Consider the following 19,691-nt stretch of genomic DNA (forward strand, 5'->3'; position numbering starts at 1 on the left):
CACCAGCATGTGGACAGTTTCAATTCCAACATCAACAAATAATAAAAAAATTAAAAAAATTCTCCGGGGATTGCTAACCACCACTGAACTATGGCGAGTCTCGAGTCACTTCAAGAGTCATTTGTGGTGTTGAAGCTGGGACAAAGAGTCAGCCGTGACATTCAAAGGTGGCCTTTCCATTGATTGCGGTCACAAATTACCAGAAAAACAACTTGTCTAGCAGCAATTAACATTTAGCATAGGCTTTCCTGCATTTGCATATAAAGTAATTCAGAAGTTAAATGGGTGTGATATACGCATTGGTGGAAGGAGAACAATCGTATGATTGTATCATGCATCTTGGTTTCATTCCATGTAAAAAAAATCCCCAAGATTGGTTCATACTGGCATTTTTTTTAAATTGGTGGTGGTAGGGGAAATATCAAATGGATTACTACTGTTGACAGCAAAAATATGTCATTTAGTGCCACAAAACCATGCTGGATTCCAAGAAGAGTAGCAGTGAGAACAGCATGGCATTGTCTCATTAGAGGTCATCTTCTGGGCACCAAACATCTTTACCAGATTTCATGAAAATCTAGTATTTGTTTAGACAATTGAACTTGCTGGTGGCACCATGGAAAAGTCAGAAGTATGAATGTCCCACAATCCAAACAAAGCTTCAGATATTATTTATGGCCCCTATGAATTAGCATACCTCCATGACAAAAGAGGAATTGCAACGCACTAATGAGAAGGGGCAGAGAAGCATTTCCAAAAGGAAAGACTCAAAAGGACTGAATTATTGGACTGGACCATTTTAACTCCATGTTAAACCCTCCATCCTTGAGGGCTCGAATGAAAGAGCACAATGTACGGTCACAGCACAGGAAGAAGTGAGATGTACAATAGCCCCTGCAGTCAGCCGTGAAGCTCTGTCAGCTCTTCACTGGTGCGTTATGTTCCTGGATCAAGTAGACCTAAATATTAGGATCGGCTACGTAACAACTAGGGTTGAGGTATATTTCACTTGAAGCAATTTCAACCTGTCCGTTTGGCTTCGGAGATACAGCAACATGCATTTTTCTCACATTACAACAACAGGGACACATCTTTCAATAACTGAGTGAATAAAAAAAAAAAAATCAATCAATCAAATCTGTGTTGGGACTTGAATCAGTGTTATTATAAATATCATTAAAATCCTGAGAAATTACTCTGATATTTCTGCACTGCTGAATGAGTAGTGTAAAAAAAATAAAAATCTATAAGTATCAAATCCCCTCCAACCTCCTTCTGTCACTTTCCATTATTTCACACTGTGCCAGAAAGCAAGCCAGCCCCACGTACTCTTCCTCTCGGGCCTCCCGCGATAAACTCTTGAGCCAGGTGACAAGATCATCCTCGGGACTCGAGGAGCATCGGAAGGGAAGGGGGCTCTCGTATGTCACCGTGAGTGTGTGGTTAAGACGGAGGTGACGGCAGGAGGGTTGCGCGGGATGAATTTGTGTCTTGAGATGAGAGCTCTTAGTGTAGCATCTCCAGCAAAACACTCTCTTTCCTACTCCCTTCTCTCTCGGTTAAGTGAAAAACAATCCTAGGCATCGTGGCCTAGATTAACGGACCGATTCACGAAAGAAAAAAAAAAACAGAGATGAAAGATATAAAGAGAGCAGTTAAGTGCCATGAATAGAACGAGTACATCATGTGAATTTCATAGAATACATATATCAAAAGAAAAAAAAAAGATGTTAGCAAAAGGGATTTAGGTCTTGATATTTCTTCTGTGTATAGTCCTAGATAACAGAGCGACATCAGCTACGGATTTGTCCCTTGGATGTTTGAATACAGTACAGGCAGACAGTTAAGAAGAAAAACACTTCTTTCTGTCAGCTCACAGCTTAACGGGCCAAAATATCCTCTGGTTGAATTCACATCCACGCTCACACATGAGCGGATTGCCGTGCAACAAAAATCTACCAGGACAGTAGCTTAGGTAAATACGGTACCTTTTTGTTTTTTTTTCCCTTTCTCTGACATCGAGCCAAACGCTTCTGAAAGCTGATGAATATGTAGAAGAGATTGCTGCTACATATTTATACTATTTAGTCGAGCACTATCTGAATGCTATTATCTCGTGGGTGTGACTGACAGCTGGTGTTTAGCTCGAGTAGAGTTGTGCATTATTTACCTTTTTCAGTGGAGCCCGTTTTACATGCACCTCGTGCCAGGTACTGATTTCTGGGAAACACACAATAACACAAATACAACCATTATGCCTAATTTGTCTGTCTTTTGTCTCTGTGCTTGCTTAAAAGAAAAAAAAAAAAAAAAAAGTGCAAGATCCAATTTCTGCCTTTCGGGTTGCGTGGATTACTAACAACCAGAAGAAAGTGGAACACCAGCGGAGAGGCCAACGCTGAACACCACACCCACCGCAAAAAGAAAGTACACCGAGTGCAGACAGCTCCTAATCTGACCGGTGTCGTACTGACCCTGGATGAAAACCACATCCAAATATAGTTTGAAATCAGGTCCAGAGAGATATCTGAGAAGGCAGATTTCATTCATAGTGGGAACTTTTCGCACTATACATCACAGAGTAAACTGCGTTGACTCTGTTAGTGTAGTGTTCTAGGGACACCTGTGCATATTCATTGTATGAGCACAAACCTAAACCAGAGTACAAAACATTTTCATAGAACTTGATTTGGTTTGTACTATTGTGTCTTCCTGTAATATTTTTTTGGATTTTATGGATTTAGAAATGTTGAAATATCTAACTACACATAGGTTTAACCCTTTAAGTGGCATCGTAACCACGCAGTTGATCTTTTTTGTAGTAGTAGTAGTAGTAGTAGTAGACAATAAAACCCTTCATTTCTCATTTTGTACCTGTTTTCTAACCATTGCTAGTCATTCAGTTTGTAAGATACGCAAATTTGCTCATGTATGAATACATTATTTGTACAAATATCTAAAATCTAAATATCTACTTTTTGAGATATAGCACTTATGAACAGGTGACTATAATTCAAAAACATATATCAGTATTTATATTGCAGGAATCTGTACAATTGTGTGAACATTTTAACAATGGTATGTCAAAAAACTCAGTTTGCAGTGCACGCTATTAATACAGATTAAAAATTAATAATATTTAATTGTGGTTAATTGTATGTAGAAGTCAAAGGGTTAAAGAGCAAACAATAAATCCTTTAGTTACTCTCCTTTTTTAGCTCTTTTTTCCATCAGCGTCAGCTAGAGTTGTTTTTGCCGTTTGTAAACACTGGGATAAAAAAAAGTCCTGTATTGTGGCCAAATTTAAGAGGGATCAAGAAATAGCTGGGGAGCGTTGTAAACACGAGCTAGCACAGCTAATGTGCTTACAACAGCAGACTACAAAGTTGTTTAAAAGCTCCTGATTGCATTAGTAACCTCTGTCATTAACCAGCACTCGTTGCGGTCAGGCGCCATCACCTCCCTGCTGATTGCACGGCTTCTCCAAATGGTTATAAAAGATACAGTCGGCTCACAGGCAGACGCAAGCGCGTCCTGCTCTGTTCCACAACAGGAATCAATGAGAAGCATAATCTGGAGTGACTGGGCCATAAGGTTTGTACATACTGTACACAGCCCCTCACAGCACACAGTTCTTCATCCTTTCCTGCTGTCACATTATGGGCCACTGTAGAGCATCACTTGGGTGACAGTAACGCAAAGCAGGGCAGAACCAAGTGGCAAAATGAAGCACACAGGGAATTTCCGAGGAGCTCGGTTCCTTGAATGGCCATTTGAGGGTGGCTCCTACAGCAAGTCAATGGCACAGACTATATATAAATATGTACAATGCATTGTACTCCTTGCGTTAGCCAAACTGATGCTAGTTTCCAAGGGGTACAGGCAGCGCCATCTTGTTTGTTTGAAGCCAGAGTCTGCGTAGTACTGCCTCAGAGTGGAGCGACGTGAAGCTGCATTACTGATGACCCACCCACAATTCCTCTAGACTCATGAAAATGTTTTTTCATTTAATCAATATGGCACCAATTACATTGGTAACTGGCAAATGTTGGATTATACACAGTACATGTTTATTTACATTTTCTCACAATCTTACCGCACCACTTTATGGAGCGATAAGCATGAGGTCACATCCTGTTTCTATAGCATCAAATAACTAACTAACTGAAACGATATGAATCCAAAAAATTGACACTTGAAAATGCATCAGCATCACATTAAACTACCCAAAATGAGAGAAACCATCCTTGAAAAAAAATATATTTGATGTGTAATTTAGTGTTTTAGTTTGCCCCAAGTCCCATCTACCAACAGGAGGTCATAGCTGAAATGCAGCCAGTCACCGGGGGGGGCTCTACTTGCTTCGGCTTTACTTTAGAAGAGCTGTCCTGCCAATTCCATCTTTATTTAAAGTCTATGGTCAATCTGCATAAACCCCACAGACAACCCCATTTTTAATAAGCCAGGAATTAAGCGGAGTCGAGTACTGCCAAGGTGGCGACAACCGGTGCCACCGACATGGAGCTTTAAAAGAGGCCTACAGAAACCCTGTGGGTGACATCACGGAGGGTTGCTCCACCTTTATGTACAGACATTGGGGAAATATAGAAAGTTACATAACACGTACTGCAATTGTGAAAGTTTTAGGAATTGCTAACTCTTATCACCTACAGTTCTCGAAAGTTTGCCACCAACTTGCACATGATGTAAAAAGCACAAAGCATTTAATTAAGCAGTCATGCTATTGTCATAAGGGGCCTACCAGGCATATATCAGATTCTTAGAGTGTGCATACTGTAGCTGCATCGTCTGGATTTTGATTCATTCTGGCCTTGGTCTTAATATCCCTGAATAAGACATGAAGTAGACAGTCAAATGAGCAGAAAAAAAAAAAAACATACTGTACATGCAGAATTTCAGTTGTTTATATTCACTTGCATTTTTCCTCTGCAGCAGCATAGGCTTTTCTTAAGCAGGGGCACAATCACACACACACACACACACACACACACACACACACACACACACACACACACACACACACACACACACACACACACACAGCTTCAACAATCAATCCATGAGGCACTCTGAGCTCAGAAACAATTGTGTACATCAGCAGGAAAAATAATTGAATCCCAAAATAACTTCTTGCTCCTGCTGTACCTTCCAAACACTGACGAACGCGTGCAGCTAAATGCAAATACAACAAGTAGGGATCAAGTGAGGGGACAAGGAGACGATTTAAATTGTGTCGCAGGCAGATGATATGGAAGCATATCCAACACACATAGACACACACACACACATATATATATCCACTGGCTCAAGGCATCACAGGGAGGAGAGAGTAATCAGACTTGAGGACCTTTAAGAAGGTTCTGCTGACCATAAAATTTAGCAGCAGTGATGCCTGAAGGAGGCACAGTGTGTTTTTTCTTTTAAGGAGAAAAGAGCCCAGGAGGGAAAAGCACACGAGGGAAACATGTCCGTCTACCACCAGGGTTACTGATTACTGACACACACCTCACCTGCTATAAAGTCTGTGGTTGCCAGAGCAGACTGTGCTGCCACCAATAAACTCACTGTTAACAGAAAAAAAAATAACATCATCAGATCTTGTAAAAATAAATTAATTCAAATAAATACAGCAGGTTAAGCGTAGTTTTAAATAAAAGAAATAGAAATTGATTTACAATCCTGTGTCTGTTTTTAATAAATAATATTCTCTGTTTGTTGGGGCCTCGGCCTCAAAACCTGTTGTTCTTCCAGAAACCTGTGACATCACCAGTTCTCAGAAGAAGAACTTTAAGCCGTTTAAGCGGTGCAGAGGATATTATGGACGAAAATGCCTTTATATGGCATATTGGCCGACTCTGATCGCCCGCCAGGGTATTTATTTTTTGCAGCAGAGAGAGAGAGAGAGAGAGAGAGAGAGAGAGTGGGAAGCGATCACGGAGCAGAGAGAGCTTGAGGCTGCAGCTTCATTAGCCTTGCAAGTGAATATGTGGACAGAGACCAGAGCCTACGGCGACATGTGGTGCATTTGCTCAGATTGGTTTCATGTGTGAACAGAAACTGAATCATGATGCTGGGCAAGAATTTTATCATGCGTGTTGTTTGTCGGACACCAAACATCTGCATTATTTGCAATGACTTTGTCGTCAGATAACATCAGTTTATGCTGTGTTTTTTTTTGTAGTCAAACTCACTTAAATTGCTTTCTGAATATTGTACTTCTTCCACAGAGAGCCTGACAGCACACTGGGTTTGAAACACGCATCTCCATGAGCAGGTTTTGGAAGAATTGAGAGACCATTTTGAATCAGTTCACATTCTTGGGTGTAATATATCCTTGTATACGCAGCTCAGAAAGCTCCACCTTTGTGTAGCATGAACAGATGAATATAGTGTTTCAACTGCCATCAACACCGATTGGACATCTACATAGAAAGGGAACGTGTACTATCCAGAACTGGCCGATATGGATCTCTACTAGAGTATCACTGCTATTAAAAAATTCACTATTTAAAAGATCAGTCAAAAAGATTGGTAAACTGTTACAATATACCCCGATCAGGCGTAACATTATGACCATGGACAGGAGGACAAGTAAATAACAGTGACCATCATCCTGTCACAATCCAATGTTCTGTTAGGAAGCTTCTGGACTTGGCATTCATGTGGATGTTACTTAGACATGTACCACCCACCTAGACCAGAGCAAGCACCCCCACTACCCCATAGCAATGCCACTCCTTGATAGCAGCAGCCATCCCCAGCCGGATGCAACTCAAAAAACATAATAAATGAAAACTGTTTTGGAGGCAAAAAGGTGATCTAAACAATATTAGGAAAGTGGTCATAACGTTATGCCTGACTGGTGTAAGTCGTGTCATTGTAATGTCCGTACATGGAAACAGTCTTTTAACCTGTGGCCAGTGTGTTTGCGTGCAGACATGATCACACTGCACTCTTCTGGCTGTGATAGGAATCGCAGCTCTTCAAACATTCAGTCATTTCCCCATAAACAGGACTCTACGTGTGTCCATATATCTGTGTCCTTAACATATTTTTTAATGGTCTTTCTTGTTATGGTAATTGACAATGACACATTTTCTAATCTCATAAATTGTTAAAAAAAAAAAAAAAACATCAAATGTGTTTCCAGCTTCTAAAATGTGAGCATTTATATTATATTATATTATTAAGTGTGGAGACTTTTAGACAGTTTTCACAGACATATGCCACCAACCAATTGTTTTACACATAAATATGCTCTCAAATATCAACATATCTTTGTCGCAGCATCATAACCCATATATGTCTAGAATATTGCTGCTAGTTACTGTAGGACACAGACACACACATGTTTATGTACAGTAAACACACTCGAGCTGATGATTAGCACCATCCTATCCAGCACTCATCTAAAGGACACAACACTTGTTATTTAAGTGTTTCTCAACTGCCTCTCTCTTTTACCAACATCACACAAACAAACAAACACACACACACACACACATACACACACACAGGACACTCAAACACAGCGTCACCCAGGACTGATTGGCTAAATTACTAACACCACATCCGCATTTGATACAACTGGACAAGAGTATTCCTGCTTAGACCTGGCTGCTTGCTGTTGATGTGTGTGTGTGTGTGTGTGTGTGTTATCTGAAACTGTGTATTGTGCCTCTTGCTGTGAACAGGTGCCCGCTGTGTTCCTGGATGCACTTTGTCTGAGGGCAAGGTGCATAAATAATGAAACGAGGCAGTGTCACTTTCAACCGGGGGTGAACGTGACATGAAAGATCAGTCACCGATGCACCGAAGCCCAGTCTGACCACAGAATAACCTGGTTTGGTTCGTCTCCAGTAATTAGTTATTCAAGCCACATTTAATTAACCCTGGAGCGCCTCAAGTAATACACATTTCAACATATATGTGAAAACACCACGTTTTACCCTATTTTAAACTGATCCTAATGTCACAGGTTTAGAAATAGTCCGTGAACGTTACAGAGTGACTTGACACAAACGGTGTTTACTCTCCATGTACAATTTCCCCAACCATAATCAAAGTGCTTTTGTTTCCTAAACATTACCGCAGAGAGGAGTCCGGATGAGATGGGCTTGATACACCCTTCATCTACCCTGACCACCTCACACTGCTCCATTGCACTTCATTCACTGAATAACTGGTAGTACTTAGCCTCCGTTTATCACTCCGTTTGCACTGTTTTGAGTTCAGCTGTAACTTTTTCACTGAACTCCTCTCAGATGCAGAGTGGAGTTTGGCGAGACGCCTTTCTGATAGTTTCATGTAAACCTAAAGAAATTAGGGTAACGATGTTCGCCTCGGCCCTCTTATTAAAACCAATTGTTTTTATGTTCATCGTGTGTTGACCTTTTACATGAAGGTTACATCTTACTCACCATTCAGGATCCACAGGCGTGATGTCTATCCTGGGCGGGGCTCCGAACGGCAGGGAGGTAGGCCTCGCCATGATCTCTTCGTCAGGAGTCCGCGACCGCTCGCTCTGACGCCATGACAGCGGGGGCAGCTGCAGGTTGCCCGAGAAGCGGCGGCGTCCCCGGCGCAGGTCAACCCCCAGAGTGCAGGAAGGAGAAGTGAAAGACTCACTGAGGCAGCAGTCTGGAGGCTCTTTGTTGTCCTGAGAAGAGAAGGAAAAAACAATGGTGAAGGACAAAGTATGTGCACGATATATAAGAACAGTTTATATACACCGATCGGCCACAACATTTAAACCACTGACAGGAGATGACAATTCAATTCTGGGAAACTTTTGGACCTGACATTCATGTGAATGTTACTTAGACATATAGCACCCACATAGACCAGACCAGACACCTCCACCCCATAGCGCCCTTGATGCCAGCAGTCATCCCCAGCAGGATGCAGCCTGATACAGGCATACACACCAAAATATTTTTAGGAACAACTCAAAAAACCCAACCTTTAATCCATACAACCTAAAGCCCCCCACTAACAACATTCTGTTACCATGCAGGTCATCACAGGACAATCTCAGAAACCCCATGTCCATTTGTTGCTGAGTCACATATGTTTTGGAGGCACAAGGGAGAACAACACAATATGAGGATCATATGAGGTCATAATGTTATGCCTGATTGGTGTATATATACTGTAAGGCAATGGAAGCAGAATCTTGTGTTTAATTAACAATTCGCAGCATTTGATTCCCACTCAATAACCTGTTTGTCCACTAGGTGGTGCCATCAGCTTGTTCCTGACTAAACTAGAGTTCCACATTTTAAAGAGCAGAAAACACTGTCCTCCTTGTTATCTGTCTGTATATTAAATATTAATCCACATTCATTATATAACCAGAGGCTTGGATGCTCTTTTCACAAACCTCAACCTTTGCTGTCAGGTATCTTTTAAAAACAAACACAAAAAAAATGAAATCACAAACAAAACCTTTGACTGTAGATTTTTTTTTTTTTTTTTTTTAAACCGTGTCCGCCCCGAAGCTTCGACTCTTCCGCTTTATTTACTGCCTTAATTTGTCTTGTTAGCCTCTGCTGTCTGTAACAAACTAATTGCAGGGCATAAATAACTCCGCTCGTTCCTCAGCTGCACAGTCTAATTTACATGTAAGTCTGAAGGGTATGATAAATCTTGACAACTGCAAATTAGCAGGAGGCAGGAGGAGAAAAATGGAGCATGTGTTCAGACACAAAAACAACAGACCTCCACATGCACTGATAAGTGACTCAATGACCTTTCATCAGATCCTACATTCGTCAGCTGTCTCAGCAACACTCACTTATGTTCAATGTTAAGAAAGAAAATACAGCTTCTGCACACATTCTCGATAAGAACCCCTATAACAATACGGTAAACTCCTCCTGCTCTGTTCCCACATCACTCTCACCCTTCCCATCAAAAATGCCTGTTATTTATTTTGGGGAACTCAGGTTTGAAGCTAAAATAGCTGCAACTAAAAAGGCAGCTGGCAGCTCAGCAACATCATGTGCAGAGCGGAGCACGGATACGCGCAGGGAAATCACCTGCACCTCCTGGAAACGAGTGGATTTCATCCGGCGCCACAGAGACAGCAAATTATCCCGTAACACAGACAAATTATGTTGGCCGCTCATGTTTGAACCAATCTAAGCTATACTGAGAAAAGCAAGTTGTGTGATCAATTTTAATTATATTTATTTTTGCGTCTAAACCGCCTCAGGTAAGAGGAAAGAAATAACTGAGCAACGTTTTATTATGTCTAGTTAATAATTAAAATCTTAATTGAAAGGAAAATCAACAAATTGAAGATAAATGATTATTTACTTGGAAACTCTTTGTATATTTTTAAGACAGTATGTTACACTGATCAGGCAAAACATTATGACCACGGTCTTTTGTTCTTATTTTAAGAATATTGTGCATATTTTAAAAACTTTCGTGAAGCAAAAAAAAAAAAAACTTAACCCAGATTTTTTTGTTCTTAATACAATATGATTTGATTGAATCTAAGAATATTTTGCTTCTTTCTAGTAACGCTGTTGTTGCAGTGCAAAAATTTCCCAGCAGAACATTATATTGTCACAAGATGGTCAATGTTACTGAACTGTCGGTGGGTTTAATGTTGTGGCTGGTCCATCTAAGAGTCTTATTTTTATGATTTGGGTGGTTGGATGCTGGTTGAACAGAACAAAAACAAAAAAAACAAAAAACAACGAAGATATCCCTACTGGGCTTTAAAGTATTTCTATCAGTCTGCAGAGTTACCATGAACTGGCAAATAACTGGGTCGAATAATCGATGTGACTGTAGTAAATGATGTTAATATTGTCAGCGGTTGCCACAGTGACGTCATTCTCCCACTCAGAAGAGAGCCCCCACTGCTTGTTGATAGTGTAGGAAGTGACACACAGCAAATATAACCCTATACTGTATAAGCCTTTTTGGCGTATGAAGCTTTATTTTATTTTTTTATTAGCTTAATACCTCCTGGGTCTCTGGTAGTAAATACCCCTTCCAGTAAATGCAGCCTCCCAAAACAGCTCTACTTGGACAGTCTCTACTTGTGGCTCCTGTGAAATTACCAAACTAACTACACACTGCCAGCAATCGTGATGGAGCCATTATCGCCTCATTTCATTGTACATGTTCATTTAGCCGTGTGGGTGTTGACTTGTTTTTTTCCCCCCTAGAGGCTTCCTGGAGCCTGACGAATTCTGACTGTTCAAGCTGTGCTAATGGCAAAACCGAAGATACTGAATACTCTGTCCAGTATCTGGCACGTCAGCGGTGCCTCGAACACGACCCTCTCACACTCACCCCCTCCGGTCATATTGGGCTCAATGAAAGAAAAGTATAAAACTCTTCTGTGATGTGGATTTGGCAGAAAATGTAGCTTCCCTCAGTTTGCTGGCGCTCACATTGAAGTCCTGCACTTCTCAAAGTGCTGCAGGTTCGTGCGCAGCGCTTTCTTCTGTCAATGCATGACACTTCAATTGGGCGTCTGCCATGTGTGTCTTTTCCATTCATGTTATTTTTATTGGACATATTCAAGAATAGTTGTGTTCTGGCTGCAAACCAATTTTCCTGTGGGATCAGGAAATGAATCCATCAATCATGCCACTTTGTCGAGGAGGCTTCTCGTGACTAGGCTGCAAAATATTCCTCATCTCAGCTCACAATATATGCGGAGAAAATATCTTTTAATTAATTGGTAAATAAATAAGCAAAATAATCATGTGTAGACCATCCAGCCACAACATTAAGACCACTGACAGGAGACATGAATAACACTGACCATCTTGGGACAATTCGATGTTCTGCTGGGAAACTTTCGGACCTGGCATTCGTTCATGTGGGAGACCAGACCAAACACCCCCCAACCCCATAACAATGACAGTCCTTGATGGCAGCAGCCAACCCCAGCGGGATGCTGGCTGACACAGACACACACGCAAAAACAGTTCAGGAACAACTCAAAAAAGAAAAACAGGACAAGGTGTTGACCTGGCCTCCAAATTCACTAGATCCCAAACCGATAAAGCATCTGTGGGATGATCCACAGACGCCCCTCCCCTCGACCCATAGAGCCCTAAGGCCCCCAGTAACAACATTGTGTTTCCAGACACCACAGGACACCCTCAGAAGGACCATGTTTGGGAGGCACAAGGGAGACTTAAACAATATGAGGAAGGTGGTCATAATGTTGCGCCTTAACGGTGTAAATGCACAAATTAATAATTGGAAACCAATCTATTATTTAAAAATGCCCCCAATAGATGAATACTGCCCGACCGCCTCCTCTACTCGCCTGTAGTGTGCACTGCCCTCTAGTGATTAACTTAATCAAGAACAAGATTTATACCACCCCAAAAGTTAGATTTGCTTCCATGATGACGTATTTCACCCTAAGCATTGTTTTCTTTCTCTTTATCTCCTTTTTAATCAAAAAAAAAGCTTCAACATTTCAGTCGGGTAATGTAATAATTAAAAACAATCCATCATTCTGACTCCTTTTCCTAAAAAAGGAAAACATCGCTTTGAGAGCAAGCGCCTTGGAATCAGTGTGAAAGCTGTTCTTTAGAGTAGAATATAAATACATGACAAACATCAATATACTGGAAAGGCAAAGCTGTGGAAGCTGACCTATGTTATCAATAAGCTCTGCTGCACTGCCACATGTATATGTTTAGTATAGACAAAAAGCAAAGGACTTCTTCTTCAAATGCTGCTCAAGGATGTTTGCCCCAAGAGCACACGAGGCGTGAGTAAAGAGGAAGAGACAACAATACTTCTCTGGAAAAAACACAGAGTATAAAGAAAGAAAAAGGGAAGCAGCTCTGGTGATAATAGATATGAGAGAAAACAGGATCACATATAACAAAGCGAACACGTAGAAAATCAAGGTAACTCAGACCTCAGCACCAACACCATGAATCACAGTCTCTCACAGTTAGGAGGAGTCTGGAAAACAACATAATTGCAAGAAGTGTCGAGTGAATGAGTCATTTCCCCTTTTTCTTCATAAAAGACTGCATTTTTCTTTTATTCTTTCACCCAAATTGTAAGGTAGCATGCGAGTTGATGGGCCAGGTGACGACAAAGGCTGTGAGCTGTGAGCAAATGGAGCCGATTCATTTGGTGGAATGAGTCACACTAGACTGAAAGCTACAACCAGGCTTTCAATCACTTATTACTCTGAGAAAATAAAGTCGTGGACACAGACATTCATGCTAAATGTAAATCTACTATTGGGTCCGTCTACAGATTTATTAAATTTGTTCTTAACTAGTTGAGACTAGGAGGACATGTTTACCCGTTGCTAAAAACCTTTGCGGAGGGAAGGGAATTTTTACGCTTTAGCATCCTTTGCCTGCCTCCACTGCAGAACTGCACACAGCTTTTCCAGACATTTAGTTTGGGAGCTTTCACGTCTCCCACGCAGAGCAGGAGACAGTTTCTGTTTAGAAGGTTTTATTATTTTCGTCCATTTTTAATTTATAATCTTCCAGTTAACATTCTTAGAAAACATGAGTCAGCTCAGTAGCAGCTCCTGGAAACAACAACAACTGAATTCCTCTTGCTGTTACTCTCCACCAATCAGCCACAACATTAAAACCACTGACAGGAGAGGTAAATAACATTTAAAACATCTTGTGTCAATTCAGAGTTCTGATGGAAACCTTTCGCACCCAGCAAAAAGTAGTTGAAAAGACACTGAAGAGACGTCACTCATGTGCGTCTAAACAACGTCTAAATTTGGTTGAAAAGTGAAAGGTGAAAAGCCGTCATTTTCATGTCGTTGAAAAGACGTCTTCAAAAAGACACAACCCAATTTTCTGCCACTATTTTTGCACTAAATTTGGACAAAATCGGACTGACCAAACACAACCCAATTTTCAACGACTATTTCTGGACTAAATCAAGACTGACGGACGGACCAGATTTAGCCCAAAAACCAACGTTGAAATGACGTCTGGTGTTTGGTGGGTTTGGACATGGCATTTGTGTGGATATTACTTAGACATGTAGCACACACCTAGACCAAACCAAGGTCCTTGGTTTTCACTCATATATAAGATGGGAAAAATAGTAACGCAAAGTAACTTGGATAAGTAACTTTAATCTGATTACTGGTTTGGAAATAGTAACGCATTAAATTACTCCTTAGTGGAAAAAAAAAAAGTGGTCAGAAACCCTTAGATGACCCTCAGCTGCATCACTGCTAACATCGCTCTGTCACCAGACATCACAGGACACCCACAGAAGGCCTATGTCCATTAGAGGCACAGGGGAGAGCTACACAATATTAGGAAGGTGGTCATTATGTTATGCCTGATCAGTGTATTAATGTTGAGCTCTTTTTATTCGTAAAAACAAACCAAGGCAAACAGAGTCTGTAGCATCCACAGCTATGCTACATCTAGTGAATCGCTTTGCATGTGGACGGAGGAAAACGAGACTGGAATTTTCATGCCCATTAAGAAAAAAAGATGATTTTACTTCAGTGTAAATAAACAAACATATATTATATATATGAAAGCAAACAGCTTAACTTAAATAAAATGGCTCACATTACATATTCCTCTTGAAGTACCTTTTTAAGACTTTTTCAAGACTTTCTCAATATCTTTTAATACCTCACCACCACTTCAAACTGTAACCATTTACATCAGTGACACCTTTAACTTAACAGTTTTAGTTTATGATAAAGACCATAGACCACTATCACAGGGATGTAACCGCGGTAAAGTAATTTTTATTATGACTAAAACTGTGCCTTATTATTATTATTATTATTTTTTCCAAATAAAATCTTCTTAAATGATTTCAGTGTGGATGTATAAGTACTTTTTGAACATTTTGAGCACATTTCAACAATACCATGATAATAATGATAACCATGATAATGTTGGTCACAATAATTGTGAAATAAAATTTTCATATCGTTACATTTCTACATACAACATAATTCAAATAAGCTGGGAGAATAAATCAAAGTTTGTCATATTTGCTGTGTTGCTATGTATCATCGCACTTTTTCAATGTTTGGACTCAAACGCAAAATTTACCTCAAAAATACCTTCAAATTTTAATACTTCATAAAGTCATGATAATACTTTTTAATACTTTTTAAGGGTCTTAATTTCCTCAAAATTAAATTATCAACTTTTAATACCCTGCAGATACCCTGCTACATAACGAAGACTACCTTCTATCCTTAGATGACCCTCAGCTGCCTGAGATGTGTGTGATGTGTGTGCGTGTGAGGAGCTTGTATCTGTGCAAGTGTGTGTCTGAGGCGGGACAATGATCAGGCCCACGAGTCCATTAGCCCATTTGCAGCACAACCTCCATGGCCTCTTTTTTTTTTTTTTTTTGTAATTTCCCTGGGATCACTCTCACACACACTCTCTCACACACACTCTCACACACACACACACACACACACACACACACACATTACTCTCTCACAGATCCTACAAATGACAACACTGTGTATTCACCTCCCTGAGCGCACATATAAAAACCACAGAGTCCCAGACCTTGTGACCTGACTGCTGGGACAATAATGTACCTTAGCGCTCTAAAAAAACAACACTAAATTTATACCAACTCACACAACACACATTTATTATGATCTTTTGGGATTCCTCGCCAGGAAAAAAAAAAAAAAAGCGACAGCATAGGCCAATTTTTCCTGTAGCAACCTTAAACAACCTTCTGGTGCCTCATGATTTATGACGATCCTCTACAGAAAAACACAAAGTCACCTGTGTTTACAAAAAGAAACAAAGGAGGGAGCAGGATCATGTCTTTATAACACGACAAAAGCTCCACAGGACAGTCCACTGTGGCTTCATTTAGCAATGTGTCTTCTCTATCTGTAACGGCTCCACCTTAAATGACCACAGGAAAGGATTAGTGGAGGGATAGATGCCAAAAGTCACTTTATTAGGTTTAGGGAAAGATCATGGTTTGGATGCTTCCTCATAGCACGTACACAACAAGCACACAAATAAGGTTACGGCCATGGAAATGTCTTTTATATTAAATGCATCATGCCGATCATCCACCCGCATCAAAGCGTGGAGTAACTTGAGTCACTTTTCCACCACAGGAACTTTTTCCAGGGAATAGCAACTTTTTTGAAGGATGCAGGGTGCAACCTTACACACAAAAACGGTTTAGAAACAGCTAAAAAAAAAACAAAAAAAAAACATGAAGAACAGTGCAAGGTGTTGAACTGCCGTTCAAATTCACTAGATCCCAAAAAAAATGATCAAGTATCTGTGGGATGATCACACAGGACCCAAAAACCCTCCACTAACAACATTCTGTTTCCAGACACCACAGGACACCCTCAGATGTCCATTCAAGTCACAACTTGTTTTGGAGGCAACAAGGGAGACCTACACAATATTAGGAAGGTGGTCATAATGTTATGTCTAATTGGTGTAAATGGGTTTATCTCTGTTGCATTGTCTTCTGTACTACCACCGGCTACTGGACTGAAGTGAAGCAGGTTGTTGTATAGTTGTAGGTAAAAACAGCTGAGCCCATCCAACACTTAACTCTGGTGTCCAATATGGACATTAAAATAAAAACTGAGTTTTCGCATGTAATGAACATGAACCTCATCCAGATAAGATACAAATCAAAAAATGTATAATAGACTAATCCAGTCTTATCTATCAATTAGTGAGTATAAAGGTTGAAGTCAAATAACCAATTACAGCCACAGGTTATATCTATGAGTTTAAATATTTATTCAGGAAATACTTTTTACAACATCTTTCACTTATTTTGTTTCACTTATTAGCACCAGTCGAGGACAAAACTAACCTTTGCTTTCCCACTGTGCTACAGGGACAATAAACCCACCACTGCTCTTCAAATACCTGCTTTCTTAACCGTGCGCTGTATCGGTGTCACTGTGAGTTTTATCTGACTGCATCCTTGGCATCCTGCCCATTTCTCACTCGCCCCCGCCGACACACAACTCCCTCTGCACTACTCTTGCCACTTTGACACCGAGGCAACAAAACAACAGGGAGGATGTGAAGAGATGAGCCGAGGACGCAACACCTGCTTCAAATCAGTTATAGAGAAGGAGGAAGGAGTGGGAGCGAGAGAAGACAGGCGAGGGGTGGCGGTAAGGGGACAGAGAGAGGGGGGGAAAGGTCCAACGGAGGAAGGCAGGAACAGCTGAGGGTATCGGAGATGAGTAATATGGATGTGAGAAGGAGGGAGGGAGGATGGGAGGAGTGCAGCTGAAAGAGACTCATTAGTATTGTATGAAATAAGACATATTTTATATACAGCCAAGGGTAGCTTGGAGCAACATGCACATGCATCTTGTATTGTACAGCGCTGTGTATTTTCTAAAGAGGAGAAAAAAACAATGTGTGCATGCAAAAAAAAAAAAAAAGTATATCTTATGGTTTGCAGCTAAAGGTATTTTGGCCAAATTTTATGGATCATCTATTTAGGATGAATCCACTGAATTCCTCCCAACCTTGAATTTTGTAATCATGCATGTTAATGGGCGAAACAGTACAATTAGAAGATATAACAATAGAAAAATGCTTGAAGAAATGTTTTCTGTGTTTCCACGCATAAACGGAGACAGCGTTGTTGTCTTTGAATCAAAAGCCATTTGAGGACCGATAGCATTCGGTTGGATTTATAGACGCCTGAAAGTGATGAAATATTCCTCTGAGGCTGACAGGGAAAAGGATATTAATAAAACTGTTGGTGAATTATTAGCTCTCGTCTCTTTCTTTTATCCTCATCTTTTTCTTTATCACTGTGAAATAGCCTGAACCCTGTGTCTCAGACAAGAGATAAAACAAATTGCCTACTTTCCCCCCTCCACGACAAAAATGTGTGACGCGTGATAAATTTAGGTTGTTGGAGAAAGGAAAAAAAAAAAAAAAATGCTGGGTGCTATTCGCCGAAGGCCATGTTCAGATTACTACTGGTTCATTTATTTTGTACGTTTGCACGAACAGTTTATATTTTAGGCGAGACGGGGAACGACAAGGAGACGTAACAAATAAGGAGAAACAGTCTGAGATCAGATGGAATCCATCTGTTCACTTATAGATTTGCTTAAACTACACTGCCTGACCAAAAAAAAAAAAAAAGGTTGTCACCAGGATTTAATTAAGCAAATAGGTACGAGCCTCCTTTTAGTGCATCTTTCAACAAGTTGGCAACAAGTTTCTTAACCCCAACTGATGCAATGAGAAGCTTCTCATTTCTTAAACAACCATGTCAAAAGAAACATCCAGTGTAACCTCTGAAAAAATATGTTAATCTGATTGAGAAGGATCAAATCATTGACATGCAGGAGATTGAAGCAGAAGCTACTAAAGTTGTGTTGAGAACTGTCCAAAAGAATTATTAAAAACTAGAAGGATAGTGTTCGAGGAAGAAATGCGGTCAGAAAAACAAAATCCTGACTGATCATGATCGGCGATCATTGGACCTCACTGCTGCCTTCGACGTGATTGATGTCACGTCTCAACTTGTGTGTAGGCATTGAAGGGACAGCTCTGAAATGGTTCTGATCCTATTTATCAAACGGGAGTTTCTCTGTCCAGCGAGGGCAGTATTCCTCAACAGCGTCTCCATTTTGCTGTGGTGTTCCTCAAGGGTCTATCTTGGATCCTATTGTCTTTTCACTGTAGATTCCACCCCTGGGGTCCATTTTTAGAAAGTATAACATTGTATAACATAAGTTTCATGATTCACAAATTTATCTGTCACTACAGACAAACAGCAATGCATCTATACAGGCTTTGTCCAATTGACTAAAGGATGTCCATCATGGATGGGGGCAAATTTCCTTAATCTAAATAAAGACACAACTGAAACTGCTGCAGTTGGCCAGGTCTAGGTTCAGCAACATACTGGGACTCAAACCCAGGTCCACTGATACGCTCAACACTATACCAGCTCTGTTATCAAAGCAAAGTAGAAGCTTCTATGCACAACGAGGTGTAAGACAATAAAACTATTCCATTAGAATTCACTGTTTACACTAGGTTACTTAATACAGGTAAAAATAGCTTGGATAGGAGTCTATATACATATTATAAATATGCGAAATAGTTTTGCTCAAAGAATGCACATAAACTTATTGACATTGTCCAATTGTCTCGATTTATTTTATTCATTTTTTTTGCTTTACAGCCAACAGTCGCTACGGGACGTTCCAGGTTGCCGTTACCTAGGTGGGATATTTCTGACGCCAAACATTTCTGTGAAAGAGAAACAAGTTGAACTGCAGTAACATTTTATAGTCTCTTGTCACTACATCGCTGCAAGTCTCTTCCTGTGAAGGACCTTTCACTTTCAGGATCAACATAGAGGGGAGGTGAGGGAATTAAAGAGATCTATGAGCTCAATTAACTTGACTTGTGTTAAGTGTTATGTGTTTTTACACTGAGTGTGTAACAGCGAAGGCTACGGCATGAGTGCAAAACTGTGCCAGACCAACAAGTAGAGAACAAAAGATCACAGTTCATAAGATTTCACAGGAGAAACACTAATGATGTTGTGGTAACAATCATCACTCCTTCCTGTTAAGACTCAAAAAGCAAGAGGTGAGAGAGGTTGAAGAAGGATTACACTGTATGTAAGGACAGATGTAGAAAAAGGTCAAGGGA

At 40.4% G+C, this 19,691-nt stretch overlaps 1 protein-coding gene across 1 annotated transcript in view; it reads right to left on the bottom strand.

Annotated features, from left to right (window-relative positions):
• The window catches only part of pde4ba (phosphodiesterase 4B, cAMP-specific a), a 181,419-nt gene that overhangs the window by 129,269 nt on the left and 32,459 nt on the right, over positions 1 to 19,691 (bottom strand). The window contains exon 3 of the mRNA XM_047588340.1: positions 8,442 to 8,680. Coding sequence (XP_047444296.1) covers positions 8,442 to 8,680 — 239 coding nt within the window. The remainder of the gene's footprint in view (positions 1 to 8,441; positions 8,681 to 19,691) is intronic.

This window comes from Mugil cephalus, chromosome 6 (genome assembly GCF_022458985.1).
Source record: "Mugil cephalus isolate CIBA_MC_2020 chromosome 6, CIBA_Mcephalus_1.1, whole genome shotgun sequence".
In the NCBI taxonomy this organism is placed as follows: Eukaryota; Metazoa; Chordata; class Actinopteri; order Mugiliformes; family Mugilidae; genus Mugil; species Mugil cephalus.